We start from the raw sequence: 21,731 nt of genomic DNA, 5'->3' as shown, positions 1-21,731 counted from the left end.
TCAGTTCTGCGCTCGTGGAGACGTGAAATGCAGGCATATTGAGGTAGCTGGAGGCTTCTCTCCTGAGGCAGGTGAATTCTTGCTCTGGGTTCTCAGTCGGAGTGTGTCTGTGGATTGGGTTCACGAGACCGACACAGAGTCAAAACAGTGCGTCCGCGGCCCCTGCAGCTGTATGAAAGACCCGAAAAGTCCTCAACACTCGACTTCAGTGACGGTCGAGGACGAATGAATGCGCGATTCTTGGCTGTATGGAAGGGCGCCGGGTGTGGTTCTCGGGGATTCAGGGGAATGGTCAGAGGTGCGTGCAGCGGGCGAAACCAACTAGCCCCGCGGACGAGCTGACGAAGTGAGAACTCCACTCCACCCAGGTTAGACGGGCACAGGATGCCCGAATTCGCCTAGTGTATTGCGTGATCGAATTTCGTGTGTTTGACGTGTGCATTGCTCCCACGTGTTTGGCGCTTCTTGGCTCACGACTGCCGCATCGGCTCCACTTTTCAGTCATTCGTTTTTTCGGCGGCGCCGAGGAAAAACGGCAGAAATCACCGGGACTTGTACCGACTTGAAAAACATTATCTTTCATGAACACACGCTCTTGCAGACGCACGGCTCGAGAGCTCGCGGGCCTCCCTATCCAGCGCACGTCAGAACCGGTCATGCTACGCATCACGTGACTGAGAAAAAGGCTGCAATTTGTTAGTCAGCACTGCCCTGTTTTCTTCGCCTTGACTAGGTGGTCACTGCTGCCGCGTCAAGGTTCGAAGCTGTTTGGTCCCCGTACACCGATTACTATGTCATAGAAATTCTATATCGCCATCGGGTGAGGCAGCTCTGTTCCACCGTCAGATGAGCACCGAGAGGGAGCACTTTCATATATCCCCGTGGAAAGTCGATCAAACATGTGTTCCTCAGCTTAGGTACGTCATCTGTCTCTTCCGGTTGCTTGTCCAGCCTACATCCAAATCCAATGTCGCATCAGACTTCCAGGTGACCGTGTATGTCTCACTGTATTATGGAAAAGTACCACATGGCTGCGCACGAACTCATGCCAGCTATCGATATGTATGGTCGCATACACTTCGCTGTTCCTGTCTCACCGGTATTACTGGTGACATTCCTGTTTCGGTGCTTCAGACGCCGGCACGTCAGAAATGTATGGGCTTTCACCGCCACGGTCTGTCCGCATATCGGTAAGGTGCCTGGGAAAATCCCTCGCGCGCCGTCAAAGAGAGTCGGCTGCAAATGGTGTGACGAAGCCTTCGGTTGGCAAGAGCCACTCATGCAGTTCGCGCCGCGAATCTGGCGGAGAAAGCACCAATTTCGACAGGCCCGCGTGAAACGAAAGTCCGCCAACTCCCAACTGGGGGCATAAACAAATTAATTGAATACACGCGCTTCAACCATCTGCGGTGGCTGCATGGGGGATCACGGACCTGAGAGTAGGCATCCAACAAATTAATTGAATACACGCCTTTCAACCATCTGCGGTGGCTGCATGGGGATCACGGGCCTGAGAGTTGGCGTCCAGCCGTCCCTGTGCTGTACTGCGCCAGAGCGCACCGTATGAAGATGCTTTGCGTGTACGGCCCCCATGGCTTGGGCGCATGGCGCCGCACGCGGCACATTCTTGCTCGACTCTCCCTGGTTCTCACTCATCTCACTCAACTTCCCTGATCGTTGCGTCCCTCCCGGGAATTCCCCTTGCCATTTCCGCGTGCTTTCCCCTACACATTCAGAGCCTGCTGCCGCCCCGGCAGGCTCACTTCCGTTCTCCGTTGGACTGGAACTTCACAACAAACGGCTCCGAGTTGCACGCGTGTGCCGTGCGACCCCAGCTGCCCTATCTCCATCCGCGGCGAATGACTGTAACAATACTGCACATAACTATATACATCGGTGCCTCAAGCTGGCACACACATCGCACATTCGGCGCGACGCGGCGAATCACACGTTGCGCAGCAAGCGGAAAAGTACATGAATGGACACATTCCATCCAGACGCGCCCTCTCTCGGCGTCGCGCAGCAGCTCACCGCGCCCCCAGCCTCTGGAGAACGGCATGAATCGCCCTTAAGTCCTCAGGGCTAGTGCCGCAGCAGCCGCCGACGGCCGTGACTCCTCCTTCAAGCCACGCCGGGACTCTGCGGGCTAGCGGGTGGTGCACAGTCTCCGCGAGGTGATGCGGGCACCGTGAGGTCGGCCCCAGGCTGTGTGTCTGGCCGTCGCAGGGCTTCGCCGCCGCAGCGCACAAGCACGGCGAGCGCTCCACCAGATCTTGGATGCCTGCCGCGGTCTCGCCCTCGTGGTGGTGCCTGGGTTCGTTGTTGGGGTAACACAGCACGTGGCAACTCCGCGGATCTCGGGTCTTCTCCAGCGCCGGCGCCACGGCGTCGAGCAGCGGAGGCGTGCACAGCAGCGGGATCGTCGCAGATGTCGGCGAGCAGTTCACCCCTATGCCGGAAATCGAGCTGTGCGGCGCATCCTCCTGGACAGAAACAGAGCGCGCAGGAGGGTGCGGGCGGGAGTGGGCTCACAGGCTCATGAACGCAAGCGCTGACGGCGGCGGCAGACGCGAGATTTCGCCTGCCTCGTCCTGGCTGCTCACGCCCGTCCGCGGAGCAAGCACGCCGCCGCACGTGAGCATCTGCGCGTGACAGCGCGCCGCTGCCCCGTCTCTCTGGGTCAAAACTCCTCGGCGAAAATGTGGCCTTAGAGGCACTGGGCTCTCGGAGACTCACCCGCAGAACATCCGCCACAACGGACCGGAAATCCTCGCCGCTGGCCAACTCTGTTCCCGACCTGCTCGCACCAGACCCCAGCCGAAAGTTCAGAGTCGTCATCCTCACCATTCGTCAGATTCCCGGCTGTCAAAACTTGTGCGCAACGGCTTCGACCCGGAGTCCTGCTCGGCGAGCCCTCTGCATGCGGGAAGGCTGCGCTACAGGCCCCCGGAGGTCTGGACTTTCACGCACATCTAGGCGGCTGGGGCGACTGTCCACACTGGCGAGCAAGAAGTCAAATGTCTCAGCGCGAAGGCGCCATTTCCCCCAGCGCACGCTGCCAGAGAGCCACCCCCCCCCCCCCCTGCTCGCTGCCGCTGCAACGGTGACAAAGCACGGAAAGCGCTCAAACAGGGCGGCGCAGTGCGAGCATCTACGGTAGTGCACGACCAGAACGGGACATGCACTCGCCTCCGCCTGGCTGGCGAGAAACTGGAAATGTAGTCTTACTTGCATGTGAACGCAAGCCAAGACCGGCCGCGAAACGCTGGAAACTCTCGAAGGAGCGACACAATCGCCTGAAGAACGCAGCGTGAACACGCAGAATGAGTGTTCAGCAAGCCGCTTGTTGAAAACTGTTCACGAGTGAAGTGCCTCTTCCCGAGTGTCAAAACGCCAAGACACGCGTTTAGCAGTGTTCAACCTGCTGCGAACGAGTCGAGGCAACCCTCCGCCCAACACAGGCGACCAAAACGACAATGGACGGTAGGTCACCGCGTGTCAGTGCAGGCAAAAACGTCGTGGACGACGCTCCACGCTCGCACGCAGCGCTTGTTCGATTCTCAGCACCGCGACGCGGGGCTTGGATGCAAGAGACATTTCCAGGGAAGGGAGTAAACAGATACTCGCCTCTGAGTCCACTGCAGCATGTTTCGGTGCACCAGACGACAGGGGTCTCCAGGCGATACATGCCTTCGCGACGAGACGTGAGGAAACGCAGGGAGCACATCCGATTCAAACACTATAGAGGTTAAAAAATCCCAGAGATGCGTCTCGCTGCTGCGACGATCTGACTCACCTTCGCCTCACAACTCTCCGGTACGGTCTCGAAGACCACTCCGCCGATGAGATGCTCCACCTGCATGGCAGCTTGCAACCTGCGGCAAAAACAACGCACCAAGACACCAGAGACTTTCGTCACAACGCAGGCGTGGACGCACACGCGCATACGTCGGTCCGTACAAATCTATGTATATTCAAAATGCAGGTATAAATACAAATATATATATATATATATATGGGCCGCAGATTGGGCGCCAGAGGCACGGATTTGAAACCGCGTCCCTATAAACAGTAATCTGAAAGGAGACCACCACATGCAGCTGCATGTGCGGTGCCACTTTGCTCCTTCCCGCGGCAGAGAGCAAGGTGCAAGCAGGCGGCCGGAGGAGTCCAGGGCGCGACGCCGACAATGTCTCGTGAGACGAAGAAGATCGCTGGTGGCCGCCAGCTGACTTCGCCCGCGCTGACCTCCATCGGTGGTAGTCTTTGAGGGCGGCCTCTGAAACGCCGTAGTTGCCCCGGTACTCTGCGCCGCCGCCAAGAGACGCGCCGTACGAGCCGTTGCTCACAATGACCTTGCGCTGCGGGCAGCAGACCAAAAGAAGTGAGTCATCTCAGTGAAACGCGCGGAAACAAACTGCAGCTGCCCTTCACGACTCTGCGCGCCCCCGAAAAGTCGCACCACTTCCGTGCAAACAGCTGAAATCGCAACACGACAACGGCAGGGGGTGCTCACCTTCCGCAGTTTCTGCTCTGAGACGCGTTCATCGCTGAAGCGGTCGCTCTCCGCTTCGCACAGCTCGCACGCGCCTGCGCAGCTCGTGGACCTTCCCTCGGGGCCGCTGTGTGCCAGGTTCTCCTTCTCCTCGTCTACGCTGCCGGCGGGCAGCGCGCCGCTCGCGACCAGCTGTCGAGCTTCGTCCGCGAGGATGATAGCCAGCTGAACGTACTCCGCCGCTTTACTCGGTGGCAGGCCCATGTGAGCAAAGCCCGAGAGAGACGCCTGGAAAGAAAATCGAGGCGCACACACACCGGGACAGGTGCTCAGCTCTTTTGGAAGTCGTTGGCGACCGGTTTTGCAAGCACAGCCACACCGAAGAGCCGCTACGAAGACTGCAGCAGAAGACCTTTTTACGCGTCGACGCCGGCGCTCGTTCTCACCTGATAGGTTGCAGTTATCGCGACGTCCGCGCCGGCCTTGAAAAAGTCAAAATGTGCGCGACGAACGAGTTCCGGCGACTGGATCACAACGCACAGACACACGCACACGCGAGACACACGTTCCGCGCGCGGAAAAACGCCTCGTCGACGAGTAGTACCCGCCGCGGATGTAGAAACCCTCCAGCGCTAACGCCACACAGAAGGGGGGCACTGTCGGACATCGCAGCAGCCTCGTGTTTACCCTGCTGGAGCGCGTGCAGTTGAGATTCGACGCCACGCTGTGAAGTTCACTCAAAGATGACCGCCGCTGCGTACCGAGATAACGGCTCTGCTTGCCCAGAGCGGATCGCCCTTGAACTCTGCTCCTAGGGCTCGCAAATGCGTCCCAAGTCCTCCATCGAGAAGAATGATTTCCTTATCTGAGAATCCTGTTTCCGCCATTGTTAGTCGCAGCGACTTGGCCTGTCTTCGCGTCCGCGGTATGCCGGCACTGGCGCACACAGTCCTCAGCAGCTCCGTTTAGGGTTTGGGCCTGTTACCTGAATGAGTCTTTGGGCTTTGTCTCGAAGATATGCGGACAGCGTGAAGGAAAGGACAGTTTCCACTAAAGAAAAAGAGGCAAACGCGCATGGGGGAATTTTAAAAAATCTCGGGAGGAACCTCATTGACACCGTCCGTGTTTCAGCAGTCCTGAGCGGACGGAAGTGGAAAACGCCACAAGAATCGCATTGTCCCGCCTTCCGACAAAAAGAGAAGCAATCACAGTCCCAGCGTGTCCGTGTCGAAAGTCGCAAGCATGCTTTCGCACCCGGTCTTCCCAGACGTCGCCGAAGAAGAGGGAACGCAACCAACTGCCACGAGGGGAGGGTGCGGATTTGTCGTAGCCTCACGGACACTGTCAGGGGTGACTCAAATGATCGGCGGGGTCAGTCCAATTCCTTTCGAACGCCTCTTCACGACGGCTGCACCACAGAGGGCCGCCGGCACAGCGAGCAAAACGGACGCATTTCTCCCCGGCACATGCAGGAACCGGTTTTTGTCGCGCGTCTCGTTGTTGTTGTCTTGAGGGCTGGTGAGATAACGGCACTAGAAGTGGAAGTTCTGACTCGCTGGTCGAGAGTCGCAGATGCGGTGGTGTGCATCAGTTGTGATGTCATTTTTGAAAACCCAGGCAATGGATTCTCGCGTCTCCCTACTCAAAGGGGCCCTCAGTCATTTTACTGAGAGTCGCACTCGAGTCGTCTGTCACAACGAGGGATTAGATAGACACGCTGCTCGCCCTTCAAGGATTTTTTCGCGCAATAGCATATTCGTAAGGAGTACGTGAGAATGAAATCAGTTCGTCTGTGAAACAGGCGTTGGCTTGACACCTATGGAGATCCGACGCCAGTAGCAGTACGAAGGGCGCGTGTCTGTTGATGCTCTACGTTGATACTGTCAGCTTCAAGAGGGAGACCGTGTGCAAACCAGAGCAGCGTAGTCTTCTCTCAGCCCGGCAACCTCTAATAATAGCTGCTGTCCGTTGTGCCATTTCCAGAGGGCAGATGTCGGCACTCCGTGGGGCCACCGGCAAAGTCTCACACACGAGAGCCAAAACGCGTGGAAGGATCCTCATGTGGTGGCGGGTGTCTTGTTCCTCTACGACGTGAAACAAATTCCAGGCCGCAGCGCACCGATGGGACCCTGATGACCATGGGTAACAGCGGCTGGCTGAGTGTGGAGAATGCGCCCATACCCCGGCTCGTCTGCTCGGTTTTCGTGTGGAGAGGCCCCTACGTTCGCTTTCTTTGTCCGCGCAGAAATAGGAGTCGCGCACTTAGCGCGGATGGTATGTATTCCTTGTACCTTTTCTTCGTTGAGGTCAGACCATATAAGGTCGTCCGTGACATGCATCTACTACGGATGTAGCGAAGCGGCTCTGTCTTGCTAGTAATGACAAATACACCACTTTACTGTTCCGGTATAATGCTTATGCGAGGGGGATCGTCGACAGGTAGTATTGCGCACGTATACAGGGAGTCAGATCAGCATCTACAGACAAGGAAACCCTCGCATGGTGGCGCAGACACGTTGTGCATCGGTTGGGGCCTGCGTACACATCGTCGTTTCCTGTGGATTTTCTGCCGTCCGGTAGACTTCTTTTCACACGCAAGTCCACTGGCAGCGCGCCGAAGTTCGCGGATCACGACTTGAAGTTGGTTCACCGCGCATGTTCGTAGAGCGTGCCTCAACAGGAAGACCTCAGTAACTATGATGAGCAACAGGTATCTCAGCCACGATTGCAGATGAGCTCAGCGTCATCCACGTGACGTCCTCGCGAACCTAGACTAACATGTTTTCTGCGGTGTCGATATTGGTCGTATCCGTATCACAGTCTCTGATAGCCCGTCAACTACATGTAGCCTAGGCAACCGTGTTTCACCGTTCGGAGCGATGGCTGACGCGTCCAGGAGGCCCGCTGCTTTCTCAAGAAATCAACGCCACCTCTGTCCCGGCATGAAGAGTTTGTCTTCCGTCACCGTAAGAGGACTACCGCCGCTGATACTCCCACCTTGTCCGTGACGAGTCGACCGAGCGATCAAACACGAACTCTTGTATGGACTGCCCTGACAAGCTTATCCCAAGTCGGTCTTTTGCACGCCAAGCACTCAGGACGCTCCACGAAAAATCTGGAAGATGCACCCGGACGGTAAGAATGTCCGAGACGAATAGGCTGTTGATTCTCAGAAACTGCAGTAACACCCAAAGGCATAGAATACTCCAGTTCGATTTCGAAAGCGTGCTTTTCGTCTACTAGGCAGCCCGCCGAGCAGGCGCCATATTCGGGTATTCCAGTCGCCCTTCGTGTGTGCGAGTGTAGGGGGCTGTCGGCGCTGCACCACTGTTCGGCAGTCTCTACGCATTCATACTGTCAAATCCCACAGCTGCACCCTCGCCAGTTCCTCGCTGGAGGAATATCTTGATTTCCATGGGCTCATCCAGCGGGATAAGTGTGCTGGTCGCTGGAACCACCGCAACCGCTTTCACGTTCTTCATCATATCGTAAAGCACTCCGTAGCTGGACAATTTCTTCGTAACGGTTTTGCCGGGGTCATCAAGGGGGTTTTCTAAAATGAGGACCTGCACTGGAGGGGCGCCGCTCGCCTCGAAGTTATCCATCAGCATGAGCTTCGACGGGTATTCCCGCGTGATTTTCAAGAAGGTGACCCACGCTCCACAATATTTCTCCGTGTTCTGAAAACAGGAAAACACAAAACAAAACACGAAGACAAAGTCAACCGCGCGCCCTCCTACACAGTGCGGAGAACCCGTACGCTCTTCTTACAGGCCCGAAAGAAACGCCCCTCCTCCCCCCGGCACCGCCGTGGCAAGCAGTTTTCTTTCGACACAGCAGTCCGTGCAACAGTTCACTCTCTGTTGCCACATTTCAGAAAATGGCCGCGAAAGCCGTTCATCTGCTCCAGCGGTGAGCACAAGCTGTACATCCAGAGCCTAGGAATTCACCTATCGGAAGTAACAAGGAACCGACTCACAGCGACGCCGACATACCTGCGCCTCCTTTGTGAGAACGCACTTCCCCTTGTTCAAGTTGAATTTGTGACCGGGGACTTGTACCAGAGGCCGCAGCCACGCCACAGCGCCTTCCACCGGAACGCGACTCCACTGGGCATACAGGGAGTTAGTTTCCTGTTCGTACCTGAGCACGCGGGGACAATCCACACCAGAGCTACACAGTCAGGCACGGTTACCCGTCGACAGGGGAGTGCGAAGAAATCGTGTTCGCGGCGGGTCACACGCGCAAACGAAGGCTCGCTTTCAAGATGAACTGGAAGTCGGAATGCACGAGCAGGCCATCGCCCCGCTCATGAGCCCCCAGCCACACATGTTGTCGTGTCACTGAACATATACACCGCCTCCGCCACATCACATCCTGCGGACAAGAGCACCCCCTCCCTCGTCCAAAAAAGCTGAAGGCACGAAGGCTGATAAGCTTACACCAGATAGGCACCGGAGCCCAGCTCGGCCTCGATAGGAACGGAAGACCGTCTGGCGTGGTCGGACTTGGGCAGGGTCATGGGAACAGGAGCAGGCGGCTCCTCGCGCTTCGGAGGGGGCTTGAAGACGCCCCCCTTGATGGGGGCTCTCTGGGGTTTGGATTCTTCCGCTTTGCCGTCTGCCGCGCCTGACGGGGGGGTGGCGGTGCTGGCTACGTCATCCGATCGGACATCGACGCGGGATTCCTCGCCACAATGTGCGTCAGCTGGTAGCGTGGTGATCTCCGAGGACTGGATGTCCTCGCGGTTGTCCGCGCAGCAGCACGAGAACATTTTGGAAAAATAGTCCGGAGCTCGGAGGGGTTGGGCTTTTCCGCCAGTCGCACACTGGTGCTCGTGCCACAGTGGGGCAGACAAACATTCGCAATGCCTAACGAACAGGCGCTTTTTTTCTCTTTAGAATGGAGCCCCCGTGGAAACGCTTTCACATTCCGGGTTGCAGCCCCGTGCCGCCTCCTCACGTAATGCAACGACGAACGGCGGAAGCCCACGAGCTCGAAGTCCACCCTACTTGTGGCGGAAACTGCGGGAGACGGACAGATGCATGAATTTGAGGGGACAGTTTCGGCAATTTTTGCAGAACTGAATTACCGATCCACGTAAAAAGAGGCTCAAGTTCGCTGTGTCGTCGTATCCCTCTTAATGCGCGAGGAACACGCGGGAAAATTGAATGGAGCGGCGAAAAGTCGGACAAGCCGAAGCCCGCGACAGTCGTTCGGGGATAATGGCACGCGGTTTGTTTCGAGTCCGTGAAATTGACGCGCCGGTAAGTTTTACGTTCCACGGTCGGATGACGAGCACACAAGTCGTATTCGGCACAGAATCATACTAGAAAGGGAGAAGCGCGAGGCTGGCGTAGACGGACGCCTGCGCCGCGAACCGGGTTGCCGTCGATCGCGCCGTGCTCCCACCTCTGCGCCGTCTCCCCGACGAACAGCGCAAGTCTATTAAGCTGCGGTTGTGCAAGATGAAAACAAAGTCGCTAGCTTTATTGCATGCTCGGTTCACGCACCGACGTGGGGTTTTTCGGCGACTCGCTGTGCACACTAGTGATGCACTGCGCAGCGCCGCCACGACATACGGTAATGTTCGTCCGCCGTACCAGTAGTGTGAACGGATTTACACAACCAAATCGTAAACCCTACACCCACTTGTTCTCCTTCCCGTTTCTGAGGCATCTGCACCAACATCTAACACGGCACGAGCAGCGTTGGGATCTTCGGCCTTGGTGCTTCTAGGAATATTGGGGCAACTTAACGTTTGAGACCTCACGCTGCGCCGTAAAAGCAAGAATAGCTGACGGCGAAAAAGAATCACGACCAGCAGCATAGGACTGTGGATGGACTCCAAGCGGGCTCACAAGAGGGGCAACTGCATATTTTGTTTGAGCGGAACGCCTATTGGATCACAGACACCCCGTGCAGCAGCCCTGACGCTTGCTCTTCTGCGGAATACGTCATTTTCTCGTACGGGGGTTCGTATTTCAGGGCACGCAGATGCGAGTCCGGAATAATACACATACGCTTGAAGGTTTCTGTCACGCAGAGGCCAAACTTCAGTATTTTTGGCGCGGTTGCTCCCCGCCCCCTCCAACGCGGTTGCGTACGCCGAGATACCCGGTTACACGCTGCAGCTATTTAAGAATAGGAAAGCACCCGTGGTGTTGCATATCGCATTGTGGACGACTAGGCAGTTGAAGGCTGGTCCCTCTCGAATTCAGTCACTTCGTTCCATGTATGCATGTGTTGGAGGCCGCGGCACCTCAAGAGAGTCGGCTACGCCTGCCCACCGCGGCGGACTTTACCGTAGCCCCTTCCGAAAGCCGTTTTGCTGTGGACCGATCCTCGCTCAAAAGTGCAGACACACGCGGAGCTGGTGTGTGCTCTAACCACGACACTCTCGCAGGTAAAAAGATCTCGGCAGCAGCTGAAGAATACGGACTTTGAGTGTAGAAGCAGGACACTAAAACATGTCTGGCCGGGGCACTGCGTTGAGTCGCTGCCGACCCGCAGGATACCACGTAGCAGAAGTGCCCCGCTGTGCCTGAGCCCTCACTGACACAGGCGTTTTTGCCACAGCGCGATTTTTGCAGCGCGGGATTCAGCGGGACCAAAGAGCTGCAGTGCCGCAGAAGGGTCGACACACGACTTCGTGTGTCGCCAGGCGAGAAGCCCGCCATGCCCCACGCACGCTATCTGAACACGGCCTCTAACGTCAACGTTACGAATGGATAAGAATAGGAACTTGACGCTGTTCAACTGTCGGCCCCTCGAGCACCTGCAAGAAGACGGAATTTGTGCTTCTTGGTGATGGACGGGGATTCTTCGAGGTGCTTGATACTGCTCAACTCAGTCCGTTACAAGCGTGTTCATTACGCGTTACTGTTGAAGCCGATGACGAAAACCGCAAACTCCGACAGCGATGCAGCTTTGGACGAGTTTGCAGCAATGTGAAGAGGCACAGGGCCCATCGATACGAGAACGTATGGCAACAAAGCCTTTCCTCCGCCGATTCCAGTAGCGTTCCAAACACCGCGATACATCGAAACCCGTAGAGGCTGTGTCACAAAAACACCGAGCTAGCCTTCTAATAGATCCACCTTTGGAGATGCCATGGACACCGAAATATACGACCCCCCCCTGCCGCGTCCCTGCTTCCCAGCTGAATAGCCACATGAACCTGTTTCCCGAGCTTACTGTACGATGAAAATGCACCAAGTGGCGCCGTTTGTATGCGCGCAGGCATGCGCAGCACCAGCAGAGCATCCCCAGACCCCCCGCCAGCCCCCCCCCCCCCCCCCCTCGCCCCCGCACACACGAAACACAGCACACCGAAGAGAAACGCTTTCGTCACTGGCAGACACGGGAAATGCAAGAGTCTGCAAGGCGAAAAGGCCTCAGTCAGCTTTCGATTTGCTGCGACTACGAGGAGAACAGTGGAGGAACAGCCTCTGCCCTCAAAGTGAAGACACACGGAATCGAGAGACCGCAGTCCACAAACAGCAAGGCAGCACCAACAGCGGATGAGCGGCCCCCAGCCTTACACACACGAGCTGGTCTTCTGCCGCCGACGTCGCCCACGTCCCCCCCTCCCCCCCCCCCACAGACTTGGGCGTTCCGCTGAACCTTTCTCGCGCCAACGCGTCACACGCTCTCCGAAGAAGGGCAGCCGGCGTTCCCATCCCTTCGCGCCCCACGGGGAATTAGAACAGAATACCAAGTTCTTTGCCGAGGCGGGCTCTCTCACGAGAACACTCAACTGACAAAAGATGTCAACGACGTAAAACGCCACTAAACTCAACCGCCGTGTCCTAAAAAGACTCGCCTGCTCCTCACAAAATGGGTGGAGCGCACGCACGAACGACTCCTCGCGCGTCAACCCCGTATTTGATCTCGCCGGCGTGTCATACACCGCTTGGTGTTTCCAAGCCATCAGATGAAGTCGCCCGTACTTTTCGTCAGATCGCCTGTCGGTAGGCTCCTTCAGTACCCGACTCCAAAGTGAGCCTTGTCGTTCTGCGTGTAAACGAGCTTGAGATCAGAAAGCAGCATGACCAGCAACAGGGAATACAAAAACGACAACAGACTCCCCAGCTCCAGAGCTCTCACTGCCCAGAAATATCGTCGCGAGTTCTCGGGGTACCCTGAAAAACACAGAAAACCGCACACACCAGAGAAACCAGAGTGCACGCCTGCAGCTTCCAGCATCCCGGATACGGTCCAGCCCGGCCGAAGATGCACATAAGCCGCGCGAAGACCTTATTCATCTGCGTATGCGCTGCTTCTTCGAGCGCGAATGGAACGCCATCCGCCCCCAGGCAGACAAACATCTGCAGCAAAATGCGTCTATCGCGTAAAACACAAAAAAAATGCAGAGTCGCGACCGCGTCAGACACGAAGCGCTCTGAGAATTCGACGCTGTGCTTGCCGAGGGTCAGCACTTACGCAGGCTGAAGCAGAAGGCAAGGCAACCGATGGGCGGGAAAACAAAGGAAAGCAGCAAGGCTAGCACCACCCCCATGATGCCGCTCTCCTCTTTGGCTTGGTCCTGCGCACCACAACACCCCGCACAGTCAACTGCAATCGCGAGTCTGCACAACTTTGCAAGCGAGATTCGACTCCAGCAAGAGGAGGGACGTCCCTGCGCAACTACGGCGGAGCGGACCTCAGGAGTTCAGGGTGGGGCTCCGCCGCCCGCCGTCTGGATTCAGCGCAGTGTCGCAGCGCGAGGTACTGAACGCGCTCTCCCGCATGGGCGGGACAGCCGCACGCCTCTCACCTCGGTTTCTTCTGCGCTCGAGTCTTCTAAGTCAAGCTGAGGCAGTTACATCGAACGCCGGTGTACGCAGCACGGCAGCAGCGACGCCAGCGCACTCGCAGCTAAAGCCAGAGTACACACCCTACGCGCCCCCACTGCGCCACGCGTTTCCCGGACAGCACGCGCAGATACAAGTCAACCCGCGTCTGCGGCATGCACCTTGACGATACGATGTGCAGCGGAGAACGCCGTGGAGGTCCATCCGTGAAATATGAAAGTCCCCCTCGACAACAGCCTCGTCCGCCATCGGATGCACGCCAGAGGAGCTTATCACCGACGAGTCGGAGCGGGGCAAAGTGGACTCCGCTGCAACCGGGACTCCCCTCTGGGCACGCGACAGAGCTGTCTAGCAGTGAACGGCGGGCACTTTCTTACCCCTCCAACGGCGAGCGAAACGTCACCGCTGTCCTCGTCCCCATCTTGTTTGTCTTCGGCTTTAAGAAGCGGCTCCTTCTGCTGTGACTGAACAGGAAAAAACAACAGCGCTCACTGCGACTCTCGAGTAGTTTTTCTCCTTTTACCACGCGCCTCGGTTTCGTGCAGTCTACGGCAGGTGTCGCTACAGAGCAGAGGAAACGTCGTTACCTTGCAAGAGAACCTCCACAGAAAGTTCCCGGTTACAGTCCCGCCAAGACGTGTGTGTGAACCCGCCAACAGACACGTCACCGATGAAACGGCAAGACAACCCGCCGTGGAGGATGCAAAGGAATAATTCTTCATCCAGCAATTTACGCACCCCATCTACAGCACAGCATCATTCGTGACGGCCAAACGGGACACCACAGTACTTTTCTTGAATGAAAGACACCTTTCGAACTCCTTTTTCTCCGTTCAGGATCGGCACCGACCAGGCAGCCACGCAACGCGGAGGCTCGAATGCCACCAAAAGGAAATTGTTAGTGCACTGCGCGCGAGCGCACGTCAGTGCGGCAAAGAGACAAAGCCTCTCTGCCTCGAGAATTCGAACTCTAAACCCCTTGAGAACGAGAATACACAAACAAGTGGCTGGACAAATGTCAAGGGGTGAAGCCGCCGACTCCGCGGCTGCCTCCTTCCCCGATAAAAAAAATTAGAGGGCGACAACGGAGGGCTGAGCCCGCCCTTTAGACAGTCAAAGCTGCTAACCTCTCGTGTTGGCAGGTCAGACCCTTCGTGGTTCACAGAAGCGTCTGCTGGCCCCGCAGGCGCGCTATCCGCAGCGGTGGCAGTGTCGAAAGCGGGACCGGCTTCTTGGGGAACGTGTTGTCCAGCAACAGCATCAAGAGCTGCTGCGGAAGCAGCCACTGCGCCGTTCTCTGTCTGTAGATTCATCTTCAATACGAAAGTTCAGGAGACGTGGCGCCGAAAAGCCCTCTCTGGGGGGGGCACAGCGCATAGGGGGGGAGCACAGCGCTATTAAAATGCAGATGACCTCGAAGCCGGCGATCGAACGGTACCGCGCTCTAGCAGTCCAGCTCACTAGTGACAGGGTGTTGAAAGAATGCGATAAATGCGCGGGAAAAATCCCGCTCACGACACAAAGCAGCTGATGAAAAACTGTTGCAATTGGCCACCGGTTTCTGCTCCGCTGCGCAGCGATTTTTCGTTGAAGGCGCTGAGAGTTTCGCTAACAAAAATTGGAGGTAGCACGTCCCTTGTCACAAAGAGACTGAAGGTATTCAGCAGGACAGCGGAACAAATTTGCGAGGCAAGTCCATTGCAAACGAGATTTAAACGGTCCAGACACGCACGAGATAAGCATTACGAAAAAAAGCCGTTCCTCTGCATGCTTCAGTCCGCGATTTGCTTTCGCTGACTGGGAGCGCCTCAGGCCTGGTCAAAGCAATGGCTGCGTATATCGGGGGAAGGCTAGAGCCCGTAATAAGCAGGGGTGGGTGATATTCTCTGATTGAGTGAATCAACACGTCTACCTGTGTGGGGCCAACTGCGAAAAGGACCAACCGCTCCGTTCAACTATGACGGTGCACCCAAGAAGACAATTTTTGTGTTGCACTTCTCTCATGCCCCTGACACAGGTCCTCGAGCTTTTTTGCATCCCCTCTCGAGTAAGGAGCCCGACTCAACCGTGCCGGCTAGACATGAGGGTGACTCGCGAGCACGCGTTTCAAAGACAAATGCATGCTAGTCAAAAAAGGGAGGTAATACTGTCCAGTGGAAATCGACGTCTCTTGCCTACGCTTCATATCTTGCTTCGTCTGCGCCCCCGTGTCGACGGAGATTTGACTGGGTGTTACCTCAAAGTGGACGCCCAGCAGGATTGCAGTCTTCCAAGGGGGCGTAGCGGCTGCTCTTCTCGGGTCTTAGACTTGTCTGTATTTGGCTCGGCGACGCAGAGGAGAGAGAGCGGCACTTTTAGGCAGATATCAACGCGTTATCGCCCCGTTTGGCGTTTGGCGCTGCGACGCCGCTGCAGTTCGTGCTTCTTCAGCCCTCGCTGCCTTCTCGTAGTCGGTCAGGCCAGCGTAACGGCATTGAGAGTATCGCAAGGCGCACGCGTGCTTTCATAGAACCCGTAGCATGTCTAGAAGGCAATGCAAACGCATCTGACAGAGCTGGCTACCGGTGCTAGAGAGCTCACAGAGGCATCGCCGTCTGAAAGTATATAAAAAATATATGAGACAACAGGGACACAGAACGTAGCGGGGCACGGTCAATTGCCTTCAGCATCTCAGAGCTTCTGGCCCTAGCCTCCGACACGGCAGTGTAGATCGAAATGTCCACGTATAGTTTGGCGGCACGTTTGAGCTCCCGTTGTCAGTAATTTGCTGTTCACAGTGATCTTGGATGGTGTTCAGCCTCCAGTGACTTATTTGTTCTTCGGCAGATAGCTTGCTCTGCTGCTCTGGGATCGTTTCAGTTCGTAGGCCGTCATCGAACTGTCTCATAGCACGATACACCATTCAAAGGGCTAACATAAATCCTGCCGGATAAAGTTCCTCAGGCTTCAGCAAAGAAACACGACCTGGCAGCCACGCGTTTTCTAGGAAACGCATGGATGCAGGGCAAATGTATCAAACCGCACGGAAGTAATGTGTAGGCAGCTTGCGCCGTCTGGCAACTGTTCTGCCTTGGAAATATATACGGAGGAGTCCTTATCTTCGGCGAGTCCTCTTAATGTAAGCCAACCGTCAGAGGAATGAGCACTGCCAGAGAGCAGAAGACGATCCGCCTCAGCCGTCTTACTTTTTCAGCTCTCTCTCAATAGAGTTTCATTCCGTTAGGTAAAGGCGGTAAACGTGCCAGGAGGAAGGCAGTTTATGGGTGCCCTGGCCATGAGACGTTCAGCGGACTGGCGTCCGGGGTGCTTGCGCTGAACGGCGGCCTCGACCATGTATCTGCATGTCTTGTTGTCAAACAGCAACACCATTGAAGTACTTACAAAAACGGTAGCTGTGACCTGCCACGGTTTGTCCACAAGGTCCCACCAATATGGGAAAGAGAGCTGATGAGATTAGAAGGGCGGTCCAACTTATAGACGACTGCACATCCCGCGCCGACACTTCGCCCCCTCTATCGAAACCCCTTTCATGAAAACAAACACTCCGTATCTTTTGGAGCAATCCAAAGCCAAGGAAGCCGACTACGGCGGAATACTAGTAGGGCAGTACGTGGCGTCGCAGCGTGGGCGCTCATACACCGAGGTAGGATGCTCTGTCTGTTTTTTCACGGTCTTGTGCGAATACGGCTGGTGACGTTTCGAGGCCGGATTTACGAGCTCTTCCCTTGGCAATGCTCCCACGAGAAGATGCTGATGCTGATGCCTTGTTCACAAAATGCCACTTCCGACACTGTGACACCACACAATCGTAGGCCAGCTGCTGAGCCGCCGTCACACACTAATGTGCACGCGTAACAACCACCAGCTGGTGTCTCGAAGAGATGAAGTGACAAAGAATGCGTCACCCCGCCCAAGGCGCAAGGGGCCGTTCCGCAATGTGTGTCTCGATGCAGAATCGTCTGCCCGCAATGCTCTAGTTTTTTCACAGTGCCACAGCTGTGAGTATCTTTCATGCTCGAGGAAGCTGAACGCAAAAACCCGAGAAAATGCATATTAATGTACTGTATATTGTATTCCCTCTGACGTTTTCTGTGTTGTAGTAGAGCGCCGGTGACGTGTCTTGCTGTGCTGTTCCCTGGGAGTCAGGGTTGCGTTTTGAGGGAGCTCGAATGGTAATGCGCATGTGTTAGAAGCAAAGGATAGCTGAGCCTCCGACAAAGGCAGCATGAGCGATGGAAGAGACTTCTCTCACGTTTTCACCTTGGTACTTTTCAGGGAGCGTCGGGAATGGTTTCCGAAGTGGCACGAATTTGAGCTGTGCACAGAGTGGTTAACTCTCTACACCTCGGCGTCGGCGAGTTCCTTCCTCTCGTCGGGTGCCGCCTGCTTTTAAAGCTAGAGGCCGCTTTCTCCCGTGTAGTTTCCTGTGTCTTTCGGATTTGCCAGATGGCTCCCTGGCTCTCTTTCAGTGGGCGCAGCTCTTACAGAGGCGGCCTTCCAGCGCCGACTTTCGCTGTGTGAACGTTCACTCCCTGCAAAGTGGTGGACGGGGAGGCTATGGAAGGCCCCTGCGCGTAGGCCGCTTAGCTCTTGCTGAACGCACCGTTCGCTCGAAGATGTCTCCTTCCCTCTCCAGCTCTCCGCTCTCGAGTTTTCCAAGTCAGTGTCTCGCGTCCCTCCTCGTCGAGGGATACTACAATGGATGTCGTGTTCGAGTTTACGCGCGTCGTCATCTCCGCCGTTAGCAAAAGATGTGCCTGCACCATCCTCGAAGTTGCCAGGCAGAGCCCCCGGTACGTCTCTTTCCAGACGGTCTTCCTCCATGCTCAGCGATATCCAGAGCCGCTGCCCGCCGTCTCCGAACATGAGAGTTGAGCGCTAGAAGCTGTAAAAGGGCCTCTCTGGTGCGCAGTGTCAAGAGCTGCACACGTGACCGTATCGCCGAACGAGAAAGGAGCCGTCTGCTTGATAGCGGAACGGCAGATTTCACCTGGGATTTAAATGCACACGCGGTTAATCCTCCCAAATTTGTCCTCACATGTTACTCTGGCTTCATGCGGTCCATTTCTCTGGGCGCCGACTGCCAAATGGGCGCTGTTCCTCGTTCATCACCTCCGCTCGTGTTAAGAGAAGACTACGTGGTCACTCCTATGGGGTGGCCGTCCGCTGCGCATCGCCGCGGCTGACGACAGTGACACCCCGTCGATCGCCTTTGGCATCTGCATGGATCTGTTCCTGTTTCCGTGCGTGTGAATGTCGCTTGTCGCTTCTCTGCAGCTACAGCGGGAGGCTGATTGAAATGGGCCAGGCGACCAACCGAGCGTACGTCCACCTGAAGTACTTCAGTGGGCGATTCCTCATCCCACCCGGATCACCTCACTGCCACGCCAGACAGGCGGCCGCCTCCGCGTCGCAGGCCGCCCACGCTGCGCAGGCTGCAGCCGCTACGCCGGCCGCGGCGAAAGCCTCTCGCCCAGCCACTCATAATAGGGCGGACGTTCTCGCCTCTACGCCCCCCCTTACCCCTACTACCGCTACTCCTCCTACTACCCCTCCCCCTCCCCCCTCTGCCCCCCCTCTTCCTCGACGACCCCTACCCCCCCTCTCCCCCTCTGCCCCTACCCCGGCCCCTTCCTCGTCGCGGCAGGGCGCGGCCGAGTCCGCGCAGACTCCTCCTGCGTCGTGCCCGCAGGCGAACCACGCGGACGCGCCGGCGTCCTCCGCGTCGAGTGCCTCGTCTCCTGGAACCTCGTCCGCAAAGGCCTCCTCTCCATGGAACCGGTCGGGAATGAGAATCACGCTCAACGTCAAACCGCTCGATGAAGACAAAGCACTCGAGGTGCGTGCGAAGCGTGAGCTTGCTGCCTTCTTGAGGGTGTATGGACATCCACTGCCCAGACGGCCTGCGCAGCCTCTGCCTTGATGCCTTTGCCCGCGTACGCAGTCAGACAGCGCCAAGTCGGTCATGGGGCGACATTTACGAGCTTCTACCGCCTGGAGATCGAGCCGCGGCGGCTATATGTATATATGTGGGACTGCGGCAGCGCTCTCTTCGCGAGGCGCTTCCGTGCGCCTGTGCGCTGGCGGTCCTTGGCGACGGGGTGCAAAGTCGTGTTTGTTGTTGGTAGCTTCGAGTCTTTCCTCAGAGCTGGATAAGACATGTTTTCCCTGCGTTGCAGGTTGGAGCAGAGGCGCTCAGCGACGGCATCGTGATGCTGGTGATGCTTTGTCTGGTGACTGTGGGTCTGTACATTCGGCGGCTTTACGCTGCGCGTTCGGAGGCGAAAGTCCGCCAGCGCGAAGAGGCACTCCGCGAGCGGCATGCAGAGACACAGCGGCAGCTGGAGCAGGTCATTTTCTTCCTCCAGCAGACCTTCCCGGACTTTGAGCTGTCGCAGACGACGGCCGCTGCCGCCCAAGCTGACGCCACGCTGAATCTACCTCAGCAGCCTCCGCGTCCTCAGCAGGAGGGGGCGGTCGCGCACCCTACACGATAGCTGGGAATCACGAGGGAACTCGACTTCTGCTGGGGTTCCACCCGACTCCGGCATTCATCTGAGCCGTGTATCACATACTGTGGGTCTACGCCCCGTCCTGCCGAGAGTGGCGGCAGCGCGTTCAATGCACTCGCGCTTGCTGACCTTCCTCTATGGCGCTTCATACTCTGTTTTTTTTATGAGCAGAGGTTAGCCTTCAACTTCTGCCCTACTGATGGTACGATGAAATGGCGGCCAGGTGCCAAGGGGGGGGGGGGGGGGGGCAGGGGGATGCAGACGACCCCCCGCACGCCGGAAGAGTGAGGGACGGGGGGTGACTCGAAAGAACTCAAAGGTGAATCACGAAGTGTAAAGTGATGTTTTCACGTTGCCAAAACAGGCTTCACTGTTTCGGTTCGGGGAAGTTATTCCAAGGACGCGGCATTGAAAGTGCGTTTGAGAAGGGAGTGTGGTCTGGAACCGGTACAGACATGCCGGATATGACCCCGTCACAGATGACTTTTTCTAAGTATTTCCAAGAGCGAAACAGTGGCGCGCAGTCCCCGAGTTGCCATACACTCACGCAGGTCAGCGAGTTGACGCCGGGAGTTTGCGGCACATCAACCGACAACAGTGAAACTACAAGATCATCTGCACTCTCCAGAGTCAGCGCCAGACTACACATGCGGCATATTTCTTCATAGTAGCGTGCGTAAAGCTGTTCCAGCCGTAGACAGAATGACATACCACTTGTACAAATTGCCTATGTGTCAAGGTCCTCCCCCATTGACGAATGCCGTTGCATACTTCCCAGTAGACTCCATGTGACAGAGCGGCCTGAATGAGGTTCCCACGCTCGTTTCGCCGGCTACAGCTGATGCAGCCTACACCTAATATTTATTACAGTACACAGAATCGCTTCACTGTTACATCAAACACGTTGTATTCACCGAGTCAACAAGGTACCACGTGTGGCATACCGGGGAAACGAGCTCGACTGATTCAGGTATTTGTAGGTTGTGTAAATTGACTCTAGAAGGCAACTTAGAAATTGAGGAGACAGAAAAAACGAACTGTTTGTCAAGACACTTAACTCTTCTTGGGGGTGTTTAGTCTACGTTCAAAGAAGTATCGCAACAAAGACCGAGTACGGGCTGCCGGGTGTGCGCTGTCTTGTCTGTCGACGGTGTATCGAAAACCCTGCGCAGCTGCAATGCCCCCCGTAGAGGACTCAGGAGGGTTCGCTCGCCTATCTTGGGAGGCGACCTCACTCGAATTCGCAATGAAAAGAATTTTCCAGGGTTAGCTCCTTGCAAGGGAGTATCTGGATTTCCTCGCGAACACCGGTGACCTCCCTTCCCCCTCTCCCTCGTCCTAGAATCTGCAAGGCGCTTGCATGCATGTCTTTGATGGTACGTGTGCAACTACCCAAGAAGCGCCGCTTACGGGAGCCACGCGCGCAGGGAAACGAACGCCGGTGTGCCTCCGTGGTGTTTTCCTTTGTCGACTTCGTGTTTTCCTCTCTCTGCATCTGCGACATGAACCTCTGCAAGTCTATTTAGCACCGTCTCCGCCACTGGCTACCTAGGCTGTGGCGCGCCGCGCGTGGTTTATCTGCCGTTGTCGCGTTCTTCTTCAACACTAGCTTGGCATTTCGTTGAGTTATCTGGAATGCGGTCTGTACCTTCGCGATTGGAACGCTGTGCTTGTGATTTTTGTCAATTTCGGTTTGCACCTTTCCGTGTGCGGCCGCATTCGGCCGGAGGCTTCAATTTTCCAGGTCTCGGTCTCGCAGCCGGGGCTATTTTTCTCAAGAAACTGTCCTCCTGATAGCGACTTCGCTCTCTTCCTCTTTCTTCCTCCGCCTTCGTTTGTCTCTCCGTTCATTTGTGTCGCTGCGTCGTACCCGTTTGCTCTGGTTGCTTGACTCGCGCGTGTGCGTCT

At 56.5% G+C, this 21,731-nt stretch overlaps 4 protein-coding genes across 4 annotated transcripts; 1 reads left to right on the top strand and 3 right to left on the bottom strand.

Moving 5' to 3' along the window:
* Positions 1–2,027: 2,027 nt before the first annotated feature.
* BESB_083870 (homocysteine s-methyltransferase domain-containing protein) lies at positions 2,028–5,382 on the bottom strand (the record flags this gene model as incomplete). The annotated part of the gene is made up of 8 exons (XM_029366737.1): positions 2,028–2,483; positions 2,737–2,797; positions 3,229–3,296; positions 3,797–3,875; positions 4,249–4,361; positions 4,517–4,783; positions 4,942–5,019; positions 5,257–5,382. The coding sequence occupies 8 exons, from the start codon at positions 5,380–5,382 to the stop codon at positions 2,028–2,030; spliced, it is 1,248 nt and encodes a 415-aa protein (XP_029217197.1).
* Positions 5,383–7,836: 2,454 nt separating this feature from the next.
* Positions 7,837–9,269, bottom strand: BESB_083860 (uncharacterized protein; the record flags this gene model as incomplete). Its single annotated transcript, XM_029366736.1, has 3 exons — positions 7,837–8,175; positions 8,491–8,638; positions 8,938–9,269. The coding sequence occupies 3 exons, from the start codon at positions 9,267–9,269 to the stop codon at positions 7,837–7,839; spliced, it is 819 nt and encodes a 272-aa protein (XP_029217196.1).
* A 3,209-nt stretch (positions 9,270–12,478) lies between these two features.
* Positions 12,479–14,624, bottom strand: BESB_083850 (uncharacterized protein; the record flags this gene model as incomplete). The annotated part of the gene is made up of 4 exons (XM_029366735.1): positions 12,479–12,639; positions 12,941–13,043; positions 13,689–13,775; positions 14,439–14,624. The coding sequence occupies 4 exons, from the start codon at positions 14,622–14,624 to the stop codon at positions 12,479–12,481; spliced, it is 537 nt and encodes a 178-aa protein (XP_029217195.1).
* Positions 14,625–18,009: 3,385 nt separating this feature from the next.
* Positions 18,010–19,808, top strand: BESB_083840 (uncharacterized protein; the record flags this gene model as incomplete). The annotated part of the gene is made up of 3 exons (XM_029366734.1): positions 18,010–18,104; positions 18,589–19,150; positions 19,491–19,808. 3 exons carry the CDS (start codon positions 18,010–18,012, stop codon positions 19,806–19,808), a joined length of 975 nt encoding a protein of 324 aa, XP_029217194.1.
* Between the last annotated feature and the right edge of the window lie 1,923 nt (positions 19,809–21,731).

Source organism: Besnoitia besnoiti, chromosome VIII (genome assembly GCF_002563875.1).
Source record: "Besnoitia besnoiti strain Bb-Ger1 chromosome VIII, whole genome shotgun sequence".
Taxonomy (NCBI): Eukaryota; Apicomplexa; class Conoidasida; order Eucoccidiorida; family Sarcocystidae; genus Besnoitia; species Besnoitia besnoiti.
Note: the sequence above shows the minus strand (reverse complement) of the source record. Positions and strands in the feature narration are given on the sequence as shown.